The following is a 21908-nucleotide window of genomic DNA, read 5'->3' on the forward strand; positions in this document are numbered from 1 at the left end:
ATATTTCAGTAATATTTTAAATTAAAAAAAAGTTTTTATTTGGCTTTAAAAATGTGTGATTTTAGGCATATAAAAAAATTATTCATATTAGGTTCTTCATTAAAGTGGTTGTATACTCATTTTTGGGACTTTTACCTACAGGAATGCCTATAATAAGTTTTACCTGTAGGTAAAAAAAATATCTCCTAAACCTGTATGGTTTAGGAGATATTCCCCTCGGTATGCGCTGCTGACTGCAGCGGTGCATGCGCACAAGGGGATTCTCAGCCTGAAAATCCAGCAGTGGCTGGCCGGCCGGAATGAAATCTCCCGCGCGCATGCGTGGGAGTGATGATATCACGGCTCCAGCCACTCACAGCGCCAGAGCCACGATACCCGGAAGAAACGCCGAGGGAGCATGTCAGCTCCCTCGGCGTGGATCGGGCTAGATGTCGGGGCCTCATTCTAAGGTGAGTATTTCATAATGAGCTAGTGTGCGGTGCATACTAGCTCATTATGCCTTTTGCTTTGCAGGGGTAAAAAAAAAAGCGTGTTTACTACCGCTTTAATCTCAGTTAAGCCCCAAACCAATTTGCAGCCAAAGGACCAGGACCCTTTTTGTGATTCGGCACTGTGGCGCTACAATTGCGAGGACGTGCAACGTGGCTCCAAAACAAAATTTATGTCGTTTATAGGGGATAGTTTTATAGCATTTTTATCTTTTTTTTTTCTTTAATGACGGCGATTAGTGATTTTTATTGTAAGTGCGACATTTTTGCAGACACATCGGACATTTTTAACACATTTTTGGACACTGGCAGGAAGGTGTTATCCACTAGGGGGCAGTGTAGGTCTTATGTATGACGTTATGTGTTTTTTTATTTTAGTGGGCGTGGCCTGGCATGTGATGTCACTGATTGGCTTTCCGATCGGTGACAGCCACAGTAGTAAGCACAGGGAAAGGTTTGTCTACTCGGATCTCTCCTCGTTCTTCAGCTCTGTGACCCGATTGCGGGACACCAGCGGCGATCAGGTCCGCTGCTTCTGCGGCCACGGTCACAGAGCTCAGGGCCGGGTCAGGAACGCACCACCGGCGGGGCACTCCCAATCCACGGCTGGGCACTGAGCAACGTACAGGTATGTGCTTGTGCTCAGCCGTGCCATTCTACCGATGTACATTGGCGTGAGGTGGTAAGTGGTTAAAAAATTAAATACAAATATGACAATATTACCTCAGTGTGATAATTAGTCGTTCCACAGGGGGTATACCGTTCCTAAAATATGTGTCCATTCGCTGCAAACAGCTACTGAGTAAACCCAGTAACTCATCAAAGCTGTGAAAAAAAAAAAATAACAAATATGGCGTTTATGGGTGGACATTATAATATAAGACAGGAACAATGTCAAACATCATGAATTCAACTATTTTGACTAACCTTTTTATGGACATCCTGGTGTAGTCCAAAAATGTATCTTCATGGGCACGTAGGTCACTGTACATGACCCAAAATTGCCCTCTCTCTTCCCGATCGGCAATTACGGGGTGTATCCAATATCTGCGTGCCCTCTTCTTCCTCCTCTCTTGTTCACGCAGAAAAAATGTGGCAACAGCGGATGCTGCCACAAAACATGCCATCTCATCGTCACTCATCTTATAGTAGATATGGCACAGAGAGCACAATGCTGAACCGGAAGTACATGAGCACAATGTTGAACCGGAAGTACATAAAGTACAGTACTCAGGAAGCAGATGAAAAATATTTTTCCTATTGGCTGAAAAAAAAACGCTGTAGACTAAACGCGCGTTGTCGCGCGACTAAACGCGCGTTGTTTTTTTTCCAACTCAGTGATTCGGTTTATTTTTTTCTGACATGTTGGTGTTATATTTTTCACTTAGATGTTTTAAGTTGAACTGAGTAAATACAGCAGGATAAAACAAAAACTGCATTTCAGGCTGTAAAGCAACAAAATGTGATTTAAAAAAAAAAAAAAAAAGGGGGGGGATTCTTTTCTATACCGACTGTATATTTACATGCCATATCGTCTTCAGTTTACTGCATTGTATACTATTAAAGCTGTATTAAACAAGAAAGGAAATATATTGCAGCTTACAAATTTTTAGACGTAATTGCTGCATTAGTTGTTTTATTTTTCAAGTTTAAGTCTTTTCTTTTATTTTCATCTGGTGATCTGGCCAGAAAGTCAGAAGAAGGTAAAAGGAAAAAAAAACTGTGTGCTGTAACTGATTATAAAGTGTTAGTTGGAGATTGGCTTTAATTTGTTGGTATCTAAATCTGCTAGCACATGTAAAGATTAAATCCCCCCCCCCCCTCCACGATTGGCAATGCTGCTTTCCAAAAAGGTGCCCCTTACTGGCCAGATCCACCAAAGGTAAAAAAAATAAAAAGTCTAAAAAAGAACTAATATAGCTAATTTACCAATCCTTACACGTAGTTGCTGCAATAAACTACAAACTTTTGTTTTGGGTTCAATACCGCTTTAACTGTTCATTTAAGTGAAGGTTCACACAAAAATGAAACTTCCGCTTTTCGGAACCCACCCCCCGGTGTCACATTTGCCACCTTTCAGGGGGGAGGGGGGTGCAGATACCTGTATAATGCAGGTATTTGCACCCACTTCCGGGAAAAGGCTCCCGAGTCACGAATCCCCCCCCCCCCCCGCTGTCTCCCAGAGACCAGTTAGGGCATGCAGTGCGACTCACGCACAGTAGGGAACCGCAAAATGAAGCCGCAATGAATGCCGAAAGCTTATCGATTGATTGTTTTCGGCTGCCAACATCGCTGGACCCTGAGACAAGTAAGTGTCCATTAAAAGTCAGCAGCTGCAATATTTGTAGCTGCTGGATTTTAAGATTTTTTTTATTTAATTTTTTAGGTAGACCTCCTCTTTAAATAGGTTAGGTAGGGCTAGTCTTCCCCTACAGTCATCAGTCAATATATAAAAATGTTAAGCCCAGTCAAATAAAAAATCAGCAGAAGTGGCACAACTTAAAAGATTTCACCCAAAGGAAGCAGCATCAGCACAAGGGACTCACAAGTGGGGAAAAAAAAAAAAGAACCTGTTCTGTGCAGTGATTTTGTACAGAGCAGCACCAATCCTCCTCTTATAGGGTGCCCCGCCGACGCTCCCATCCCCTCCTTCCTGCCAAGCGCCCACAGAGCAAGCAGCCTCCCCGGCTCCCTTTTGAGCCAAAGCTCTGCATGTCCATTCACACACAGAGCCATGGCTAGACCCCGTCTCCCCTCTCTCCTTATTGTCTCACTGGCTGCAATTGACGCAGCGGAAGCCAATGCTATCTTGGTTAATGAGGAGGGAGCGTGCCGGGAAAGCACTGGAGGAAGATATTTTGGGGGGGGGGGGGGGGGCTTGCACCCTGAAGGTTTTTTTTTTACCATAGACCACTTTAACGCTACTCACACTACATACAACGCCAGGCCCACATTCACATTGGGCCATTTTGTATGTCAAATCCCCGCCTATTGCCGGAAATGACACCGTCCTAATCAGTGTGAAGCAGACTTTGCAGAGCCGCAAAGATTCCCAAAAGCTGTTCCTGCTCTACTTTTGGCGACTTTGGGAGCAATTTCAATAGACATCTGTACAGGAACCCGCACAGATGTCGCTGAAATCACTCACAAAGTCGGTCTGAAATGCGGGTTTGAGTTCAGCTAAGCACAATTTCAAACCTGCCTTCAGAATGAACCTAGGCTTTTTCACCCATAAAAATTATTAAAAAGTAAAACATTTAATTTCCCTAGCCAAGTTCCACCGGCGCAGTCCATCCCCATAAGCTTCTATTAGGCCCCATTCACACCTGAGCGTTTTGTAGCTTGAAGCCGGAAGCTACAAAATGCTTGAGGGGGAAAAAAAAAAAAAATCTACGTTAGACTTATCAGTAACGCTATTTCTACCAACCTTCCAGGATGGCACACCTGAGAGATGAGGGCTCCTCCCTACAGGAAATACAATCACTTGAAAGATTTGTTATAAGTCCCCACCCTGCCCCTTGATCCTCAATATGTAATAAAGTAATCCTGAACTGATTCACAAGGAGCATTGTCCTACATAGGTACTTACCACCTAGTGTTTAGCTTATCTTTCCCTCCACATAGGGCGGAAAGTAGGACTGCTGTTCTGGAAGGTTCGTAGAAATAACGTTACCGGTAAGTAACGTAGGTTTTCTCCAATCACCTTCCAGGACAGCACACCTGAGAGGATAATCAAGTAACCCCAGGCCTACTTTAAAGAGGAAGTAAATCCTGATGAGTTTACTTCTTTTTTTCCCCTGCAAAGGTAAAGCATAATGGACTACTATGCATCGCATAGTAGCCCATTATGTGTCACTTACCTGACACAGGAGCCAGCGAAGTCGCGCTGTCCCCTGTAGTCCGCCGCATCCATCTTGCTTGTGGCGTCTCGCAGCTCCGCCGCTGTCATTCGGCGAAACCGCGATGACGTCACTCCCGCGCATGCGCACGGGAGTCGACAAATGCGGCAGCTCCATTTTTGGAACTGCCGCGTTTAGTGCGCCTGCGCGCCGCTGTCTATGGCGCATGCGCTGTAGACAGCGGTGCCCGTTTTCGGGCAAATATCTCCTAAACCATATAGGTTTAGGAGATATTGCTTGGACCTACAGGTAAGCCTTAATCTAGGCTTACCTGTAGGTCAAAGTGGTTTGTAAGGGTTTACAACCACTTTAAGGTAGGACTCCTGCCTGCAAGGCCTTTCCGCCAAATATCAGGCTTTTGACTTGAATTCTTTACACTGCATTCCCTAGTGTGCAATGAAGGTATCCTAGCTGGATCATTTAACTGATCTGCAGGTCTGCTCTACCCATGTCCTTGCCTTCTCTTGGGATGCAGTATCTAGCATGTAGGTGGCATGGGCTCTTAAAAAGATAAATTCTGAGAGCCTGTGAATTTTGTACGTTAGAAAAATTGACTGTCAACCTTCTAGCAATCGTGGTTCATGTCTGTAACTGCTGCATAGGACCACTTAAAGGACTAAACAGACTTGTTCTGTGAAACACGGAACTACTTGGTCAAAGAACATCTGGTTTTAAACCATTAGTCTTGTTCAGGAGAACGATTTAGAAAAAGGCTCCCTGACAGACAATCCTTGCGGGTCCCTTTTATTTATTTGCCATAGTGAAAAGTCAAGAACCCACTTAAGGACAATAGATTAAGGGAAGCTTATTCCCTGGGCTCCGAGGACTGGACAGGTATGTAACCAAGCATACACAACTTCTGGTTCTGTTCCCAACTGAATGCTGACATGTCAGATGTGAGAGTGTTCTATATCCCCAGATTCTTTATACCCCTGTGGGTAGATGCATTAAATTTAAGCAGAAAGGAGCCTGGTAAGAACTGATAGTAACCATTTCATAAATATCAGGTGTCTGAGACCATAATACACGCCAAGCACCAATGGGTGCCTTTTGGTACCTATGAGTGTTAAATTAAGCAGAGCCCTACTACAGGGAATTACGTCTATAGCAAAAGGCAAATATTGACTAGCTACATTCAGTTCGCCTGGGGGGGGCGACATGAAGGAAATCTGCCGAGCTGTAAACCTATCGGGTCGGGTAAACAGGTCAGATAAGTTCTGACGCTGCATCTTCAAGCCATAAAACTCCATAGTTCTTACTAGAAAAAAAAAAAAAATCATGACAGGTGATTTTATGTCCTCCTTCCAGTGCCCTACTGGGTTCAAGCCTAGGAAATGCCTCTGGCATGCCTGAATTTAACGGTCTGAAATGTTCTCTTTTTTTTGCAGTCAGAACATCTGTTCCTTCCATGTGCATGGAAAATAAGGTCTGGAATAAAAGTCACAATTATATTATATCACAGATATACAGGCCATAAATCTTATTTCTGAAGGGTAGCCAGCACAAGCTTTATATGGAATACAAAAACAGGAAGACACATCAAGCCTTCACTGTTGCATTTTCTCATGTACAGTCACCTGTAGAACAGAGAAGACACAAATGTAAAATGTTGTGTATTAAAATACCATCATATAACCTAAGCAAATACAACACAAATTTGTGCTTCTGATGCTCAACAAGGTAAGGTTATATATCCAACAGAAAGGACCCTAACCAATGCAAATGTGGTGTTTTTCTGAGCAACCAATATGAAAAACAGAGGACAGACACCTTTTACTGATGAGTTTTACAGATGTACCGCAAAGTAAGGTAATGGATGCCAGACAGAAGGCCAAGAACCGCTACGGTGTTGTGTATTCCCGATACCGAACGGTCATATAACCAACAGAAATGATACTAACAACTGTTGTGCATTTCTGATGATCCAGAAAATGCAGTCACATAGCCAGTATGACAAGAGAAAAGACAAATGCGACCTATAGCTGTGTATTGCTGGTGCTGGAGCACATGCAGTCATAATCTGCAGGGTGACACTAACATACTTATGATTAAGAGGGTATAGTCAAGAAAAAAAAAAAAACACAAGTGTCACCAACAAGAAATCAAATGTTGTGCACTTCTGATTAGCAACACTGTACAGTCATATACTGTAACAGAAATGTCACTAACAAAAAAAAAAAAACAATGCTCTGCATTTCTGATTAGCAACACTGTACAGTCATAAAACTAGGGCTGAAACAACTAATCGATTAATCGACAACTAATCTTTTATGAAATTAATCGATTACTATTTTCATAATCGATTAATCAGCCAGTAACAAAATGGGGTTAAATTGAATGAGTCTGATGAGATTTACTAGATTGACCCTTTAATAGTATATATACTATATATCCTCTTATAGTATATACAGTATATCATTCCTCAAATAGTATATACAGTATATCTCCTAATAGTATATACAGTATATCTCTCCTCTAATAGCATATAGCCTCTAATAGTATATACAATACATCTCTTCTAATAGTACTGGTATATACAATATATCTCTCCTCTAATAGTATATATCCCCTCTAATATATATAGTATATCTCTTCTGTCTGTTATTCTCAGAGTGGATTCGATATTTTGCTCCCTAACCATATAGTTGGTTATTTATATTTACCACTGCATTGAGATATTTAAGAATAAATTGTCTTTTTTTTTAAACTTTACATATTAACTAAATTATACACCACACTTTTTTTTTTTAAGGTTATTATCCGATGAATCGATTAATCGAAACAATAAAATCGGCCAACTAATCGATTATGAAAATAATCGTTAGTTGCAGCCCTACATAAAACCAACAGAATTGTCACTAGCAAAAACTCAAATGCTGTGCAATTCTGGATTAGTAACCATGTATAATCATATAACCAACAGAAATGTTGCCGACAATTCAATGTTGTACATTTCTGATGTTACTAGCAAAAATTAAATGCTGTGCATTTCTAAATAGCAACCTTGTACGATCCTATAACCAACAGAAACGTCACTAGCAGGAACTCAATGCTGTGCGTTTCTGAATAGCAATCATGTACAATCATATAACCAATATAAATGTCGATGATAAATCAGTGTTGCGCATTTCTGATTAACAATAGTGTACAGTTATATAACAGAATTGTCACTAACGATTCATTGTTATGCGTTTTTGATTGACAACAGTGTACAGTCACATAACCTACAGAAATGTCACTTTAGCAAATATGTATAGTCATATAACCAATGGAAATGTCGTTATCAGTAACTCAATGTTGTGTGTTTCTGATCAGCAACCGTGTAAAGTCATATAGCCAACAGAAATGTCACTAACCATATTTCAGTGTTACAAGTTTCTTAATAGCGACCTTGTACAGTCATATACCCAACGGAAATGTCGCTGACAATACAAAGTTGCGCATTTCTGATTACCAATAGTGTACGGTTATATAACAGAAGTGTGACTAACAATTCAATGTAATGCATTTCTGATAAGCAAACTTGTACAGTCATATAATCAGCAGAAATGTCACTATCAGTAACTCAATGTTGTGTGTTTCTGATTAGCAACAATGTACACTTATGTAGCCAGACATGTCACTAATAATTCAATGTTGTGAGTTTCTAAATAGCAACCTTGTACAGTCATAACTAATAGAAATGTCGCTGACAATTCAATGTTGTGCATTTCTAATTAGCAATATTATGCCTTTTTATGAGCCATAAGATAGTTATGTAACAAAAGATACAAAACTTCCAATGTCGTGTATTTCTGATGTGCAGTCAGACAAACAATCTATCCTAGGTATAGCCTGGACATTTAGATACTAATCCTTCAACCATCAGTGAATGAACATGGTAGCTGCAAATAATGGAAGTCTGAGGTGTGAGACTATACCACAGTAGGGGTAGCTGTTACCCTACTACTGCATAAGACTTAAAGAGGAGCTGCACCTAAAAAAAAATTATTAAAAGCCAGCAGCTACTAATATTGCAGCTGCTGACTTTTAATAATATCACACTTACCTGTCCCAGGTTCCAGCGATGTCGGCGGCAGATAACAAGCGATCGCTCGTCTCGCTGCAGCCACCGCCGCCATCCTCTGTCAGGGAATCGGGAAGTGAAGCATGAGGGCTTCACTGCCCGGTTCCCTACTGCGCATGCGCGAGTTGCGCTGCGCTTCTCTTATGGTCCCCCGCTGTGTCTCTGGGAACTGTGTGTTTCCCAGAACACAACGGGGGGGGGGGGGGTGGGCGGAGCCATGCGGCGGTCTGGCCGGAAGTGGGTGCAGATACCTGGATTATCCAGGTAACTGCACCCCCCTCCCCCCCGAAAGGTGCCGATTGTGGCACCGGAGGGGGGGAGGGATAATACTAGCGGAACTTCCCCTTTAGGGTGAAGAACCGCTTTAAGCATCATACACACGATAGGACTTTGTACAAACTTTCCCTTGGATTTTTGTACAAAGAGCGCCGGCCCTGAACTTGTATTGCATACACACAGCAGGACTTTTTCAGCCAACTTTCACCAAATCATGTGTTTTTTCTGCTCTTTACCGCCAACTTTGGACAACTTCTGTATTGTCTGATCTTTTGCATTGGTTTCGAGCATGCCTGTTTGTACTTTGTACAAAAGTCCTATGGTTTTCTGTACACACGATCAGACTTTGCTCCATCGGACTTTTGCTGCCAGAAAGTTTGTCCGTTCGCACAGCCAACAAAAGTCAGATGAAAACCAAAAAAAGTTTGTCCGATTGAGCGTACACACGGTTGGATGTCGCTCCAAAACAGCTAATTTGCATGTTTGTTGTCAAAAAGTCTGATCGTGTGTATGGGCCTTTAGTAGGTGTAACTAGCCCACACACAGGTGGGAGCAAGGCCAAGCCTCCCAAGCATCCAAGGTCTTTAACGAGCACAGACCCAATTAAGCTAGTCTCAGGAAAAGATGACCACAATCTTATCCTGGAGGCAGACACCTGTAGGGCTTCAGACTAAACCCAGGCTAGTTTATGTAGCTCTAGCACAGAGGTTTGCATCAGGAACCCATAAATGAAGGGTTGCAGGATAGCAATTTATGCTTCTCATACAGCTCACAGGTGGGCTGTAGCCCAAACCACAAGAGGTCTTGATTAACTCTTGCACCCTGATAGATATAGCAGCAATGTAATAGGTTGGAACTTGTTGAAATGTTCCCAAGGGTGCCCCCCCCCCACCCCATGGGTAAAAATTAGGCAGTAGACTTTTAAGAGCCAAAAAACCTTTAAATGTACCATTGTGGGGATACCTGCTAGATTCATAGCAGCTGGCCTAAGATTTAGATTACCTGGTGTGCATTTGCTGACCGGGGGAAACCTGTTATTCCTGGAATCTCCAGGTTCCTGCTAACCACCTCACAACCTTCCCATTAAATGTTTAGTGGCAGGAACAGCCTGTAAGAGACTGTGTCTAACAGATCAAACCTTCACTAGGATTCACCCATATTGATGTACTAGATTAGGGCTTATAGTGGTAGGCTGGTAAGCTAGTTTTGCAATAATCACAGCCTCTGTCTACAAGGAAGCTGTGTACATTGGTCTAGCTGAAGCTTCTGGGCTATCCAGACACAAGGGAAAGCATAGTAGCACCCTGGATTGAGGGAGAGAATCCTAACTCAACACCCTAAAACTACCTGGCTGTTATTAGGGATTCTTCTGCTAAGCTCCCAAAGCAAAGGGAAGTACTCATTGCTTTTCTTGTCTCTCCCCATTTTTGCCACAGTCACAGGGCTCGCTTTTCCAACCTTAGGTCACAATGAAGGAGGAGAATAGCAGCCAAAATCACACCCTTCCAAGTTGTCCCACCTGGAGAGCTGCAAAGATAGGCTGTGTGACTCACACTGCACCAGCATACACGCCTCTCCTGGGACCCAACTTTTTCAAAAGGAAGGGGGGGAAAAGCCAGGGCCAAACAAGCCAGGGGTGGCTGGCCGACAGCTTTTAAATGGGGATTCTGTAAAGCCTCATACACAGGATCGGACTTTGTACAAACTTTCCTGTGGACTTTTGTACAAAGGGCGTTGGCCGTAAATTTGTGTTGCATACACACAATCAGACTTTTTAGACAACAAACACGAATGTAGTGATGTTTCAACGTACTGGCGACACTTCAAAAGAGGACGTAAAATTACTCCAGCGCCAACCTTTGGTCAACTTCTGTATTGTCCAATCTTTTGCATTGGTTCTGAGCATTCGTGTTTGTACTTTGTACAAAAGTCTGATGGTTTTGTGTACACACGATCTGACTTTGCTCCATCGGACTGATGTTGTCAAAAAGTTTGTCCTTTTGCAAAAGTCCAATGAAAACCGAAAAATTTGTCCGATGGAGCCTATACACGGTCGGATGTTGCCTTAAAACAGCTAATTTGCATGTATGTTGTCAGAAAGTCAGAGCGTGTGTACAGGCCTTAAGACAGGAGATAAAGCACACGTGTAATTTACTCTGTCTACCCCCTAACTGTGGGCTTGTACTGGGGAGGGAGGAAGGGCAAGGCAATTGGTGAAGCCCAGCCTGTTCTGGCTGGCCCAGGAATTCTCAGACCCCTAGAAGCTAGGACCTCTCACCCCTTCCCTTCCTCCCTTTCCAAAGGGGGTTTTTGTACTCACGGGGCCCAACCTGGAACTGCCCCGCAGTTGTAGTTGCCCTCCCTTCTTCCTGTTCCATGAGGAAGTTGGCTGGGCCCTGGGTGGCTGGTACTGCTTGTGAGGCTAGTACAGCGAGCCGACCCTGTCCGCCACCTTGCTCTGTCTGTCAACGCCGCTCCTGACGTAACCATGTACCAGAGTGAGGCTTGGAGTACAGTACTTTTTGCTAGATGATTCCCGGCAACGAAGAGGGTGGCTGGCGACGGTGTTTTATGCACATACAGCACTAGCGCGCACTCCCTGCAGCAAGAGCGCTGGTGCAAACTTGGGGGCGACCTGTGAGAAGGACAAGCCTATAGGTTAGTTCAGCCCTCAAAAACCTGACTCAACAGGGGACCATCAGACCCTCCCCGGTCATTTGGTCTTTAAACAAAGCAAACATGCTGCTGTGTTCGGGAGAAACACAATCAATACTGAGGATCAAGGGGGGCGGGTGGGGACTTATAATAAAGCTGCCAAGTGATTGTGTTTCCTGTAGGGAGAGGCCCTCATCTCTTAGGTGTGCCGTAAGGAAGTTCTAGACTCTTTTTGTCAATCAAATTGGGTAGATTTGGGCGTTTTTGGAGCAGCATGACAAAATCTAAAAACATAGCAACAAATAAAACAGATGATAATTTTTCCTATTGGCTAATAAAATAAAAACACGAAAAGCTCAAAAACGGCGGAAAATGCTGCATGACAACGTGCAAATACATGCGACAAAAATCCGGAAAAATGCCTAAAAAACTACGATCAGGTGTGTATGGGGCCTCAGAGCCATTTCTTGTACGGACAAACAGCCCCATAGAAGTCAATGAGGATCATTTGTGCAGGTGTTTCTTGTAAAAAGATATTGCAGGTTTTCTGAAGGCCACGACCATGTGATTAAGATAAGTATGCATAACAGACACAAAGTTACCTTTTTTTATTAAAAGAAATATCACACAAGAAGAAACATCACATGCTTACCTGAGGTCTCTTGTATGCCCTACGTAGCTTTAGGCCCAGTTTCTGCACCAGCTCCTGTGCAAGTTCAGTTACACTCTCATCCTAGGAAAAAGATGCGGGTTAGCTTTAATGCACAAAGACCAGCAGCAATTTCCCTTCTTGGTTTAGTATACCTGTACTAGGGCCAGTATCCTGTGACTGATGCAACTATAGGCTTCCTGGTGCTTTTCAAGCTTGTCCAGTGATTTGGCTTTACGATATAAAGCCCTCATGTTCTCCTTGTCCAGACTCAGAGCTTTTTCACTATCCTCTAAAGACTTCTCGAACAGACCCTGGATGAACAGATCAAAATTAGCTTCCTCCTAATTGTGACTGTATAACCGGAGTAAGGATATTCTCCCAATGCATATTGTTTGCTACTAACCAGTATAGAAAAAAAAATTAATCTTAACCACTTGCCGACCGCCGCACGACGATATACGTCGACAGAATGGCACGGGCAGGCATATGGGCGTATATATACGTCCCTGCCTTCCCGCGGGTGGGGGGCGCGATCGCCCCCCCCCCCCCCCCCCCCCCCCGGTGCCAGCGGCGGTCGGTATCCGTACAGGAGCGATCCGGGATGAGGGGGCGGCCATTCGTTCATGGCCACCCCCTCGCGATCGCTCCTGACCAATGGAAGTGAGGCGTGACATCACTTCCTCTCCTGTAATGTAAACACAGGCAGAGGAAGTGATGTAATCTCTCCTCCGTGTCGGTATTTTTCATTCCGGCACCGAGGAGAGAGGATCGGTGAGTTGCACCAACACGACACTACACAGTAGAACATGCCAGGCACACTCACACCCCCCTTCACCCCCCGATCACCCCCCCCCCCCCCAATTACCCCTGCCCCCCCAGTCACAGTGACACCAATTGCATTTTTTTTTTTGCATCGGTGTCATTTGTGACTGTAATAACTGTTAGGGCAGTTAGGGTTAGCCCCCTTTAGTTCTAAGGTACCCCCCTAACCCCCCCAATAAAGGTTTAACCCCGTGATCACCCCCTGTCGCCAGTGTCACTAAGGCTGGGTTCACATTGCAGCGGTTTATGAGAACGGATGTGATTCGCACCACACTGCAGTGCAAATCACATCCGATCTCTGTGCGATTCGAGTTCAGCCATACAGATAGTATGGCTGAATTTGCGTCGCAACCGCCGCAAATTCGCACGGGACCCTTTTTTTGGTCCGCAGCAGAATCGGATCGCATGGGTGTTCACACCATGCGATCCGAGTTTGCAGATCGCACTGCGATATGCGAACTGATCTGGGGGTGTCATTAACATTTCACTGACACTCCCAGCAGTTCGCATAGGGCAGTGTGAACTGCCGCCGGGAGGCATGCGATGCGGGAACCCGCCGCGGATTCGTGGTGTTCCCGCATCGCTCCAGTGTGAACCCAGCCTAATAAGCGATCGTTTTTCTGATCGCTGTATTAGTGTCACAGGTGATGCTAGTTAGGCAGGTAGGTATTTAGGTTCGCCGCAGCTTTTTATAGCACCAGGGACCCCCATATACTACCGCATAAAGCCCCCTGATTGCCCCCTAGTTAACCCTTTCACCAGTGATCACCATATAACTGTTACAGGTGACGCTGGTTGGTTAGTTATTTTTTTATAGTTTCAGGGCACCCGCCATTTATTACCTAATAAAGGTTTAACCCCCTGATCACCCGGCGGGTGATATAAGTTTGAGGGTCAGATAAGGTCTGCGTCGCCCCAGGCAGCGTCAGGTTAGTGCCAGTACCGTTAACACCCACGCACAAAGCATACACCTCCCTTAGTAATATAGTATCTGATCAGATCTATATTAGCGTCGCCAGCAGTTTAGGTTTCCCAAAACGCATTGTTAGCGGGATCAGCCCAGATACCTGCTAGCACCTGCGTTTAGCCCCTCTGCCAAGCCCAGACCAGCCCACCCAAGTGCAGTATCGATCGATCACTGTCACTTACAAAACACAACACGCATAACTGCAGCGTTCGCAGAGTCAGGCCTGATCCCTGCGATCGCTAACAGTTTTTCTTGTAGCGTTTTGATACAGTCGCTGACAGCCTAGGTGCTTTTTTACCTGTGAGTCTCACTAGTGTACCCCTAAATTTAGGGGTGTCTACTTTCCAAAATGGGGTCATTTGGGGGGTTTTGTACTGCCCTGCCATTTTAGCACCTCAAGAAATGAGATAGGCAGTCGTAAACTAAAAGCTGCGTAAATTCCAGAAAACGTACCTTAGTTTGTAGATATGACAACTTTTGCGCAAACCAATAAATATACAGTTGACTTTTTTTTTACCAAAGACATGTGGCTAAATACATTTTGGCCTAAATGTATGACTAAAATTGAGTTTATTGGATTTTTCTAATAACAAAAAGTAGAAAATATCATTTTTTTCAAAATTTGCGGTCTTTTTACGTTTATATCGCAAAAAATAAAAATCGCAGAGGCAATCAAATACCATCAAAAGAAAGCTCTATTTGTGGGAAGAAAAGGATGCAAATTTTGTTTGGGTACAACATTGCATGACCGCGCAATTACCAGTTAAAGCAGCGCAGTGCCAAATTGTAAAAAGACCTCTGGTCATTGACCAGCAAAATGGTCCGGTCCGAAAGTGGTTAAACTATATATCAGCGGTGATCAACTTAAAAGGCATTATAAACATTCCTACATGTTCGAGTTTTTCACCTGTATGAGATGTACATTGATCATGTAGTTTCATAGTTACATTTGTTGCCCTGTGCGCAGTCTATAGTAGAGACTAAAATCATCACATGCCAAATTTGTTTATTTGAAACATAAGGCATGGTACTGCATAGGGTAAAACGTGGCCACTATCTGTAGTTTGAGAACTGAACTTCCTCTAGAGAAACTATATACACTGTATCCCACAATCTCTGGGTCTCTCGGTCTAATGCTCTGCAGGTGAGACCAATTAACAGAGCTTACCATGCTGAAAGGTCTGTGTTTGTTTTCATCATGGTCACTCTCAGCCATGTGTAATGCAACACAGAGAAATGGTAAGCATCGAGTGACTTAGATCAACACGATGAACCACTTGCCTACTGGGCACATAAACACCCCTCCTGCCCAGACCAATTTTCAGCTTTCGGTGCTCTCACATTTTGAATGACAATTAGTCATGTAACACTGTACCCAAATTAATTTTTTGTCCTTTTTTCCCCACAAATAGAGCTTTTTGGTGGTATTTGATCACCTCTGGGTTTTTTTATTTTTTGCGCTATAAATGAAAAAAGACCGAAAATTATTCTTTGTTTCTGTGATAAAATTTAGCAAATTATTAATTTTTCTTCATAAATTTTGGCCACAATTTATGCTTCTACATATCTTTGGTAAAAATAACCCAAATTAATGGATATTATTTAGTCTTTGTGAAAGTTAGAGAGTCTACAAGCTTCATAAAAAAATTTTTTTATCACATCTGATGTACTGGTGGCCCATCTCATTTCTTGTGACCCGAACAAGCCAGGAAAGTACAAATACCCCCCCAAATTACCCCTTTTTGGAAAGTAGACATTCCAAGCTATTTAGTAAGAGGCATAGTGAGGTTTTTGGTGTCATTTTTTCCCACAATTCTTTGCAAAATTAAGATTCATTTAGTTTTTTTTGTTTTTTTTCCACAAAATTGTCATTGTAATAGGTTATTTCTCTCACATGACACGTGTATACCACAAATGACGTCCCAAAATAAATTCTGCTACTCCTCCTGAGTATTACGATACCACATGTGTGGGACTTCTTCACAGCCTGGCCACTTAGAGAGACCCAACATGCAGGGGGCACCGTCACGTGTTCTAGGAGCATAAATTACACATCTAACTTGTTGACTACCTATTACACTTTTGAAGGCCCTAGAGCACCAGGACAATGACACGTGGCACTGATGGGTGGCACAGGGGACAGGTGGCACTGATAGGTAGCACAGGGGACAGGGGGGCATGTGTGTGTGTGTGTGTGTGTGTTCACTGATGCTGCAGCATGGAAGCTCTCCCTCCTCACACGCTGTCTGTGTGAGGAGGGGAGCCAGAGATGAGAGATGATCTCATATGTTTACATATGAGATCACCTCTCATTGGATTAGCCGATCGAGTGTTAAATGGCCGCTGCGATTGGCCATTTAGCACGATCTGTGATTGGCTGTGTTGGAGGGACACGGCCAACACAGAACTTACCTAATGCGCACCCAGGGACGCCCTCCCGGCAGTTAGCGTCCGCTCTGTAGCCGTCTTTTGGCTATAGAGCAGGCGCAAAGTGGTTAATCTTTAAAAGATCTCAATCGCGATTCTACCCCATTGTCAGCGCTAATGCGTGAATGAAAAAATGTGGGACACGCATTTGAGATGTCATTCATTTGAATGACACTTCAAAATCAAGATGTGGGTCTGCTGCTATAGTTGCACGATAAAACGTGCTTTTAATCACAGGACACACATCGCCAAAAATAGTTCAGGAGCTACTTTAGGGCAACAAGCGTCCCATGATGTGGGTTGCCACGCGTTTTTATTGTGCGACAATCCTGCCAACCCCGCACCACGATTTGAGGTGTTATTCAAATGAATAGCATCTCAAATGCAAGTTCCGTGTATCGTCACACAACATCGCTGTCAAATCACAGGAAGATCAAGATTCAAAACACTGTAGTGTGAATGCAGCCGAAGGCCCCTTTCACACAGCCGCAACTTAAAAGCCATGCAATGTTATTACAATTTCAGGGAAGGCCTGTGTAAACTTGAGGTCTATGGACCTCAACTCGCATCAAAGTGGGAACAAAGTAGTACAGGGACTACTTTGAAGTCGCAGATATGAATGGTACTCACTGGAAATCATATGCTACGACTTCTCGTGCGACTTTGCAGTCCCAAGTCGCAGAGGTGTTAAAAGGGGCCTTCAGTCTGCAAATGAAGTCAGTTCAAAGTAACCTTGTCAATTTTTTATTTATGTTTGGGGGGGGGGGGGGGGGGGGAGTTAATAAAGTTGTTCCTTTGTTTAACCTCTTATTAACCCTCATTTCACTAACCAACCTCATTAACTCCTTATTCTCCATTTAAAAGTTTTCCTGATGATTTTTTTTCTTTATTTACTTCTATTTTAAAAATTAACCACTTAGGCTGGGTTCACACTGAAGCGATGCGGGAACGCTGCGAATCCACGGCGGGTTCCCGCATCGCATGCCTCCCGCCGGCAGTTCACACTGCCCTATGCGAACTGCTGGGAGTGTCAGCGAAACCTTAATGACACCCCCAGATCAGTTCGCATATCGCAGTGCGATCTGCAAACTCGGATAGGAATCGGATCGCATGGTGTGAACACCCATGCGATCCGATTCTGCTGCGGACCAAAAAAAGGGTCCTGTGCGAGTTTGTGGCGGGTGTGATGCGAATTCAGCCATACTATCTGTATGGCTGAATTTGCATCGCACAGAGATCGGATGTGATTTGCACTGCAGTGCGGTGCGAATCACATTCGGTTCTCCTAGCCGCAGCAGTGTGAACCCAGCCTTAACCAGTTGCCGACCGCCGCACGCCGATGTACGTCGGTACAATGGCACGGGCAGGCATAAGGGCTTACATGTACGTCCCTTGCCTCCCGAGGGTCGGGGGCCCAATCGGGCCCCCGCCCGGTGCCTGCGGCGGTCGGTATTCGTTCGGGAGCGATCCCGGACGAGGGGACGGCCATTCATTCATGGCCACCCCCTCGCGATCGCTCCTGACGAATGAAAATGCTCGGTGACATCACTTCCTCTCCTGTAATGTAAACATAGGAGAGGAAGTGAAGTAATCTCTCCTCGTGTCGGTCTTTTTCGTTCCGGCACGGAGGAGAGAGGATCGGTAAGTTGCACCCAACACTACACTTACAGTAGAACACGCCAGGCACACTTTTCACCCCCCTGATCACCCCCAATCACCCCCCAATCACCCCTGCCCCCCCCCCCCGGTCACAGTGACACCAAGTGCATTTTTTTTTTTTTTTTTTCTTTTTTTGCATTGGTGTCATTTGTGACTGTAATAACTGTTAGGGCAATTAGGGCTAGCCCCCTTTAGCTCTAGGGTGCCCCCCTAACCCCCCCCAATAAAGGTTTAACCCCGTGATCACCCCCTGTCACCAGTGTCACTAATAAGCGATTTTTTTCTGATCGCTGTATTAGTGTCACAGGTGACCCTAGATAGGCAGGTAAGTATTTGGGTTCGCCGCAGCTTTTTATAGCGTCAGGGACCCCCATATACTACCGCATAGCCCCCTGATTGCCCCCCAGTTAACCCTTTCACCAGTGATCACCATATAACTGTTACAGGTGACGCTGGTTGGTTAGTTATTTTTTTTTTGTTTCAGGGCACCCGCCATTTATTACCTAATAAAGGTTTAACCCCCTGATCACCCGGCGGGTGATATAAGTTTTTTAGGGTCAGATAAGGCCTGCGTCGCCCCAGCGTCAGGTTAGTGCCAGTACCGCTAACACCCACGCGCAAAGCATACACCTCCCTTAGTAATATAGTATCTGATCAGATATATATTATCGTTGCCAGCATTTTAGGTTTCCCAAAACGCATTGTTAGCGGGATCAGCCCAGATACCCGCTAGCACCTGCGTTTAGCCCCTCCGCCAAGCCCAGCCCAGCCCACCCAAGTGCAGTATCGATCGATCACTGTCACTTACAAAACACAACACACATAACTGCAGCGTTCGCAGAGTCAGGCTTGATCCCTGCGATCGCTAACAGTTTTTTTTGTAGCGTTTTGAAACAGTCGCTGACAGGCTAGGTGCTTTTTTACCTGTGAGTCTCACTAGTGTACCCCTAAATTTAGAGCCCAAAATGGCAAAGCGAAGGTACACTAGTGATGAGGCCTACACGTTTCTGAGCATGACAGATAGTGAAGAGGACGTCACTCATCTGTCAGATTCAGGCTCAGAATACGATCCTGTAGAGGACAGCGGCTCCATGACAGATAGCTCTGACGACGGAGATGAGGCCGCTGCTAAGAACAGGTGTGCCCAATCCCGTATGTATTCTGTTGTTGAGGTGCAGGAACCGCAGGTCACTCGTATGGAGCAGAGACGTACTAGAGCCGCTCATCCTTCTGGTGAACTGGCAAGCACCAGCGGCCTAGTACACCCTGGACCTACATCCAGCACTGCAGTAACACGTGGTGACGTGGCGAGTCCCATAAGTGCAGTTCAAGCTGGCGAGGTGGCAAGCACAAGTAGTGTCCCGCTGCCACCAAGAAGACAAAGACAGGCCCGTCGTACCCATAGTGCCCTTCCTGCAGAATTCGCCAATCCTATTTGGGTGCCCACCACTTCTGCAGAACCCGTACTTCCCCCATTCACTGGCCAACCTGGCATTAACGTGGAAACAGTTGATTTTACGACACTTGACTTTTACTCACTGTTTTTCACCGAAGATCTCTATAGATCTATTGTGGACCAAACCAATTTGTACGCTGCTCAACACATCGCCACTATTCCCCAGTCCGCCCTTGCCAGACAATGGAAACCAGTTACGGTTTCCGAATTTAAAATCTTTCTGGGCCTCTCCCTCAACATGGGCATAACCAAAAAGAGTGAGTTGCGGTCATATTGGTCCATTGACCCAATTCACCATATGCGCGTGTTCTCTGCTTCCATGTCCAGGGCATGATACGAGATGATTTTGCGGTTCATGCACTTCAGCGACAATGAACTCTGTCGTCCTCGTGGAGACCCTGAGTACGATCGGCTCTACAAAATTCGGCCCCTCATAAACCACTTCAACCAACGTTTTGCAGCCTTGTTTACTCCCGATCAAGTTGTCTGCGTTGATGAGTCCCTGATTAAATTTTCTGGTCGCTTGTCATTCAAACAATACGTCCCCAACAAGCGTTCCAGATACGGGGTCAAGATGTATAAGCTCTGTGACAGGGCCACAGGCTATACACGTAGTTTCATGGTTTATGAGGGAAGAGATAGTCACGTAGAGCCGGAGAACTGCCCTGACTACATAGGAAGCGCTGGCAAGATAGTGTGGGACTTGGTGTCACCCTTATTCGGAAAGGGGTACCACTTGTACGTGGACAATTATTACACAAGCGTGCCACTGTTTAGTCACTTGTTTGATCATCAGATTGGAGCATGTGGCACCGTGCGACCTAATCGCCGGGGCTTTCCCCAGCGGCTTGTAGAGTCCCGTCTTAGGCTGGGGGAGAGAGCCTGCTTGCGCAGTAATAATTTGCTCGCTATGAAGTGGAGGGATAATAAGAATGTTTTCGTTCTTACCTCCCTTCATGCAGACACGACGGTCCAAATTCCTACGGCGACTGGTATTGTGGAGAAACCCCTCTGTGTCCACAAATATAACCTTAACATGGGAGGGGTGGACCTCAATGACCAGTTGTTGGCGCCGTATCTAGTTGCCCGTAAGTCCAGACGCTGGTACAAAAAAGTGTCTGTTTATTTATTCCAATTGGCTATACTGAATGCTTATGTACTACACAAAGCTTCAGGACGGACTGGATCCTTCCTCAAATTCCAGGAGGATATCGTCAGAGCCCTTCTGTATCCAGGCGGTGCTCCACCGCACCTTCCCCTACCAGATGCAGTAAGCCGGCTGCATGAGAGGCATTATTCTTATGTCCTCCCGAGTACCCCTACTCAACGAGCCCCCCAAAGAAAATGTCGTGTCTGCAGAAAGCGCGGATTTAGGCGTGACACCCGTTCTTATTGTCCCCGCTGTCCTGGCCAGCCTGGTCTTTGTCAGGGTGAGTGTTTTGAATGCTACCATGAACTAGTTGAGTATTAGCGTAGGGTACAGCATTGCACAAGCTAGGCACACGTTCACAGGGTCTCCCAAGATGCCATCACATTTTGAGAGACCCAAACCGCTGGAACCGTTACAACAGAAGTGTTAAAGTTACATAAAAAAGTGTTAAAAAAAAAAATAAAAAAAGTAAAAAAAACAAAAAAACCAAAAAAAATATAAAATAAAAAAACCAAAAATAGTTGTCGTTTTATTGTTCTCTCTCTCTCTATTCTCTCTCTATTGTTCTGCTCCTTTGTACTGTATTCTATTCTGCAATGTTTTATTGTTAACCATTTTTTGTTTTCAGGTACGCCATTCAGCTGTAGCGTGGATTTATTTATCTTGACAGCAACAGCGTTTGCTCCCACGATACGTAAAGCCACGACTCCAGCGCTGTCGGAGGTGATTTCACCACCACAGTTAAAAAAAGAGCATATATGCCGAAGCATGGGGGCATAAGGGGTGGAGGAGCGATTTTGTTCCTAATGCCACGTACATACAGTCAAAATTCCGACGGAGGGCTTGCCCGTGGAAAAGTTTGAATGTATGTACGCGGCATAACTTTTTTGCGGGAGGATGCCCCCATGCTTCGGCATATATATATTTTAGGCACAGATTGTGTTAAATGTGTTATTTTTTGCGATTTTTTTTGTATTTGCTTTGCAGGTATGGTAAGTCCTACTGTTATACTGTAATGTTACTTTGTTTTATTGTTAACCATCATTTGCTTAGCAGGTACGCCATTCTGCTGCAGAGCGGATTTATTTATCTTGACAGCAACAGCGTTTGCTCCCATGATACATAAAGCCGCGACTCTAGCACTGTCGGGGGTGATTTCACCACCACAGTTAAAAAAGAGCATATATGCCGAAGCATGGGGGCATAAGGGGTGGAGGAGCGATCTGCTCCTACCTTTTGCGGGAGGATGCCCCCATGCTTCGGCATATATAAATGGTGCATGTATGCCCACCATTAGAAAGTGGGTGGATGAAGGGTGGTATCTAATGGTGGGCATACCCACCGATCAATATTTTTTTTTCGTTCAGCCCACAGGCTGCATGAAAAAAAAA

General features: G+C 44.7%; 1 protein-coding gene across 7 annotated transcripts in view; it reads right to left on the reverse strand.

Annotated features, from left to right (window-relative positions):
• ZC3H7B (zinc finger CCCH-type containing 7B) overlaps nt 1-21908 on the reverse strand; it is a 624860-nt gene that overhangs the window by 529792 nt on the left and 73160 nt on the right. For all 7 annotated transcript variants that reach the window (XM_077452416.1, XM_077452411.1, XM_077452410.1 and 4 more), the window contains 2 exons: nt 12189-12347; nt 12037-12117 (listed from right to left, as the gene is read on the reverse strand). In XM_077452416.1, coding sequence (XP_077308542.1) covers nt 12037-12117; nt 12189-12347 — 240 coding nt within the window. The remainder of the gene's footprint in view (nt 1-12036; nt 12118-12188; nt 12348-21908) is intronic.

The sequence above is a fragment of the Lithobates pipiens genome, unplaced genomic scaffold, assembly GCF_037356315.1.
Source record: "Lithobates pipiens isolate NorthernLeopardFrog02 unplaced genomic scaffold, aLitPip1_a1.2 Scaffold_23, whole genome shotgun sequence".
Classification (NCBI taxonomy): domain Eukaryota; kingdom Metazoa; phylum Chordata; class Amphibia; order Anura; family Ranidae; genus Lithobates; species Lithobates pipiens.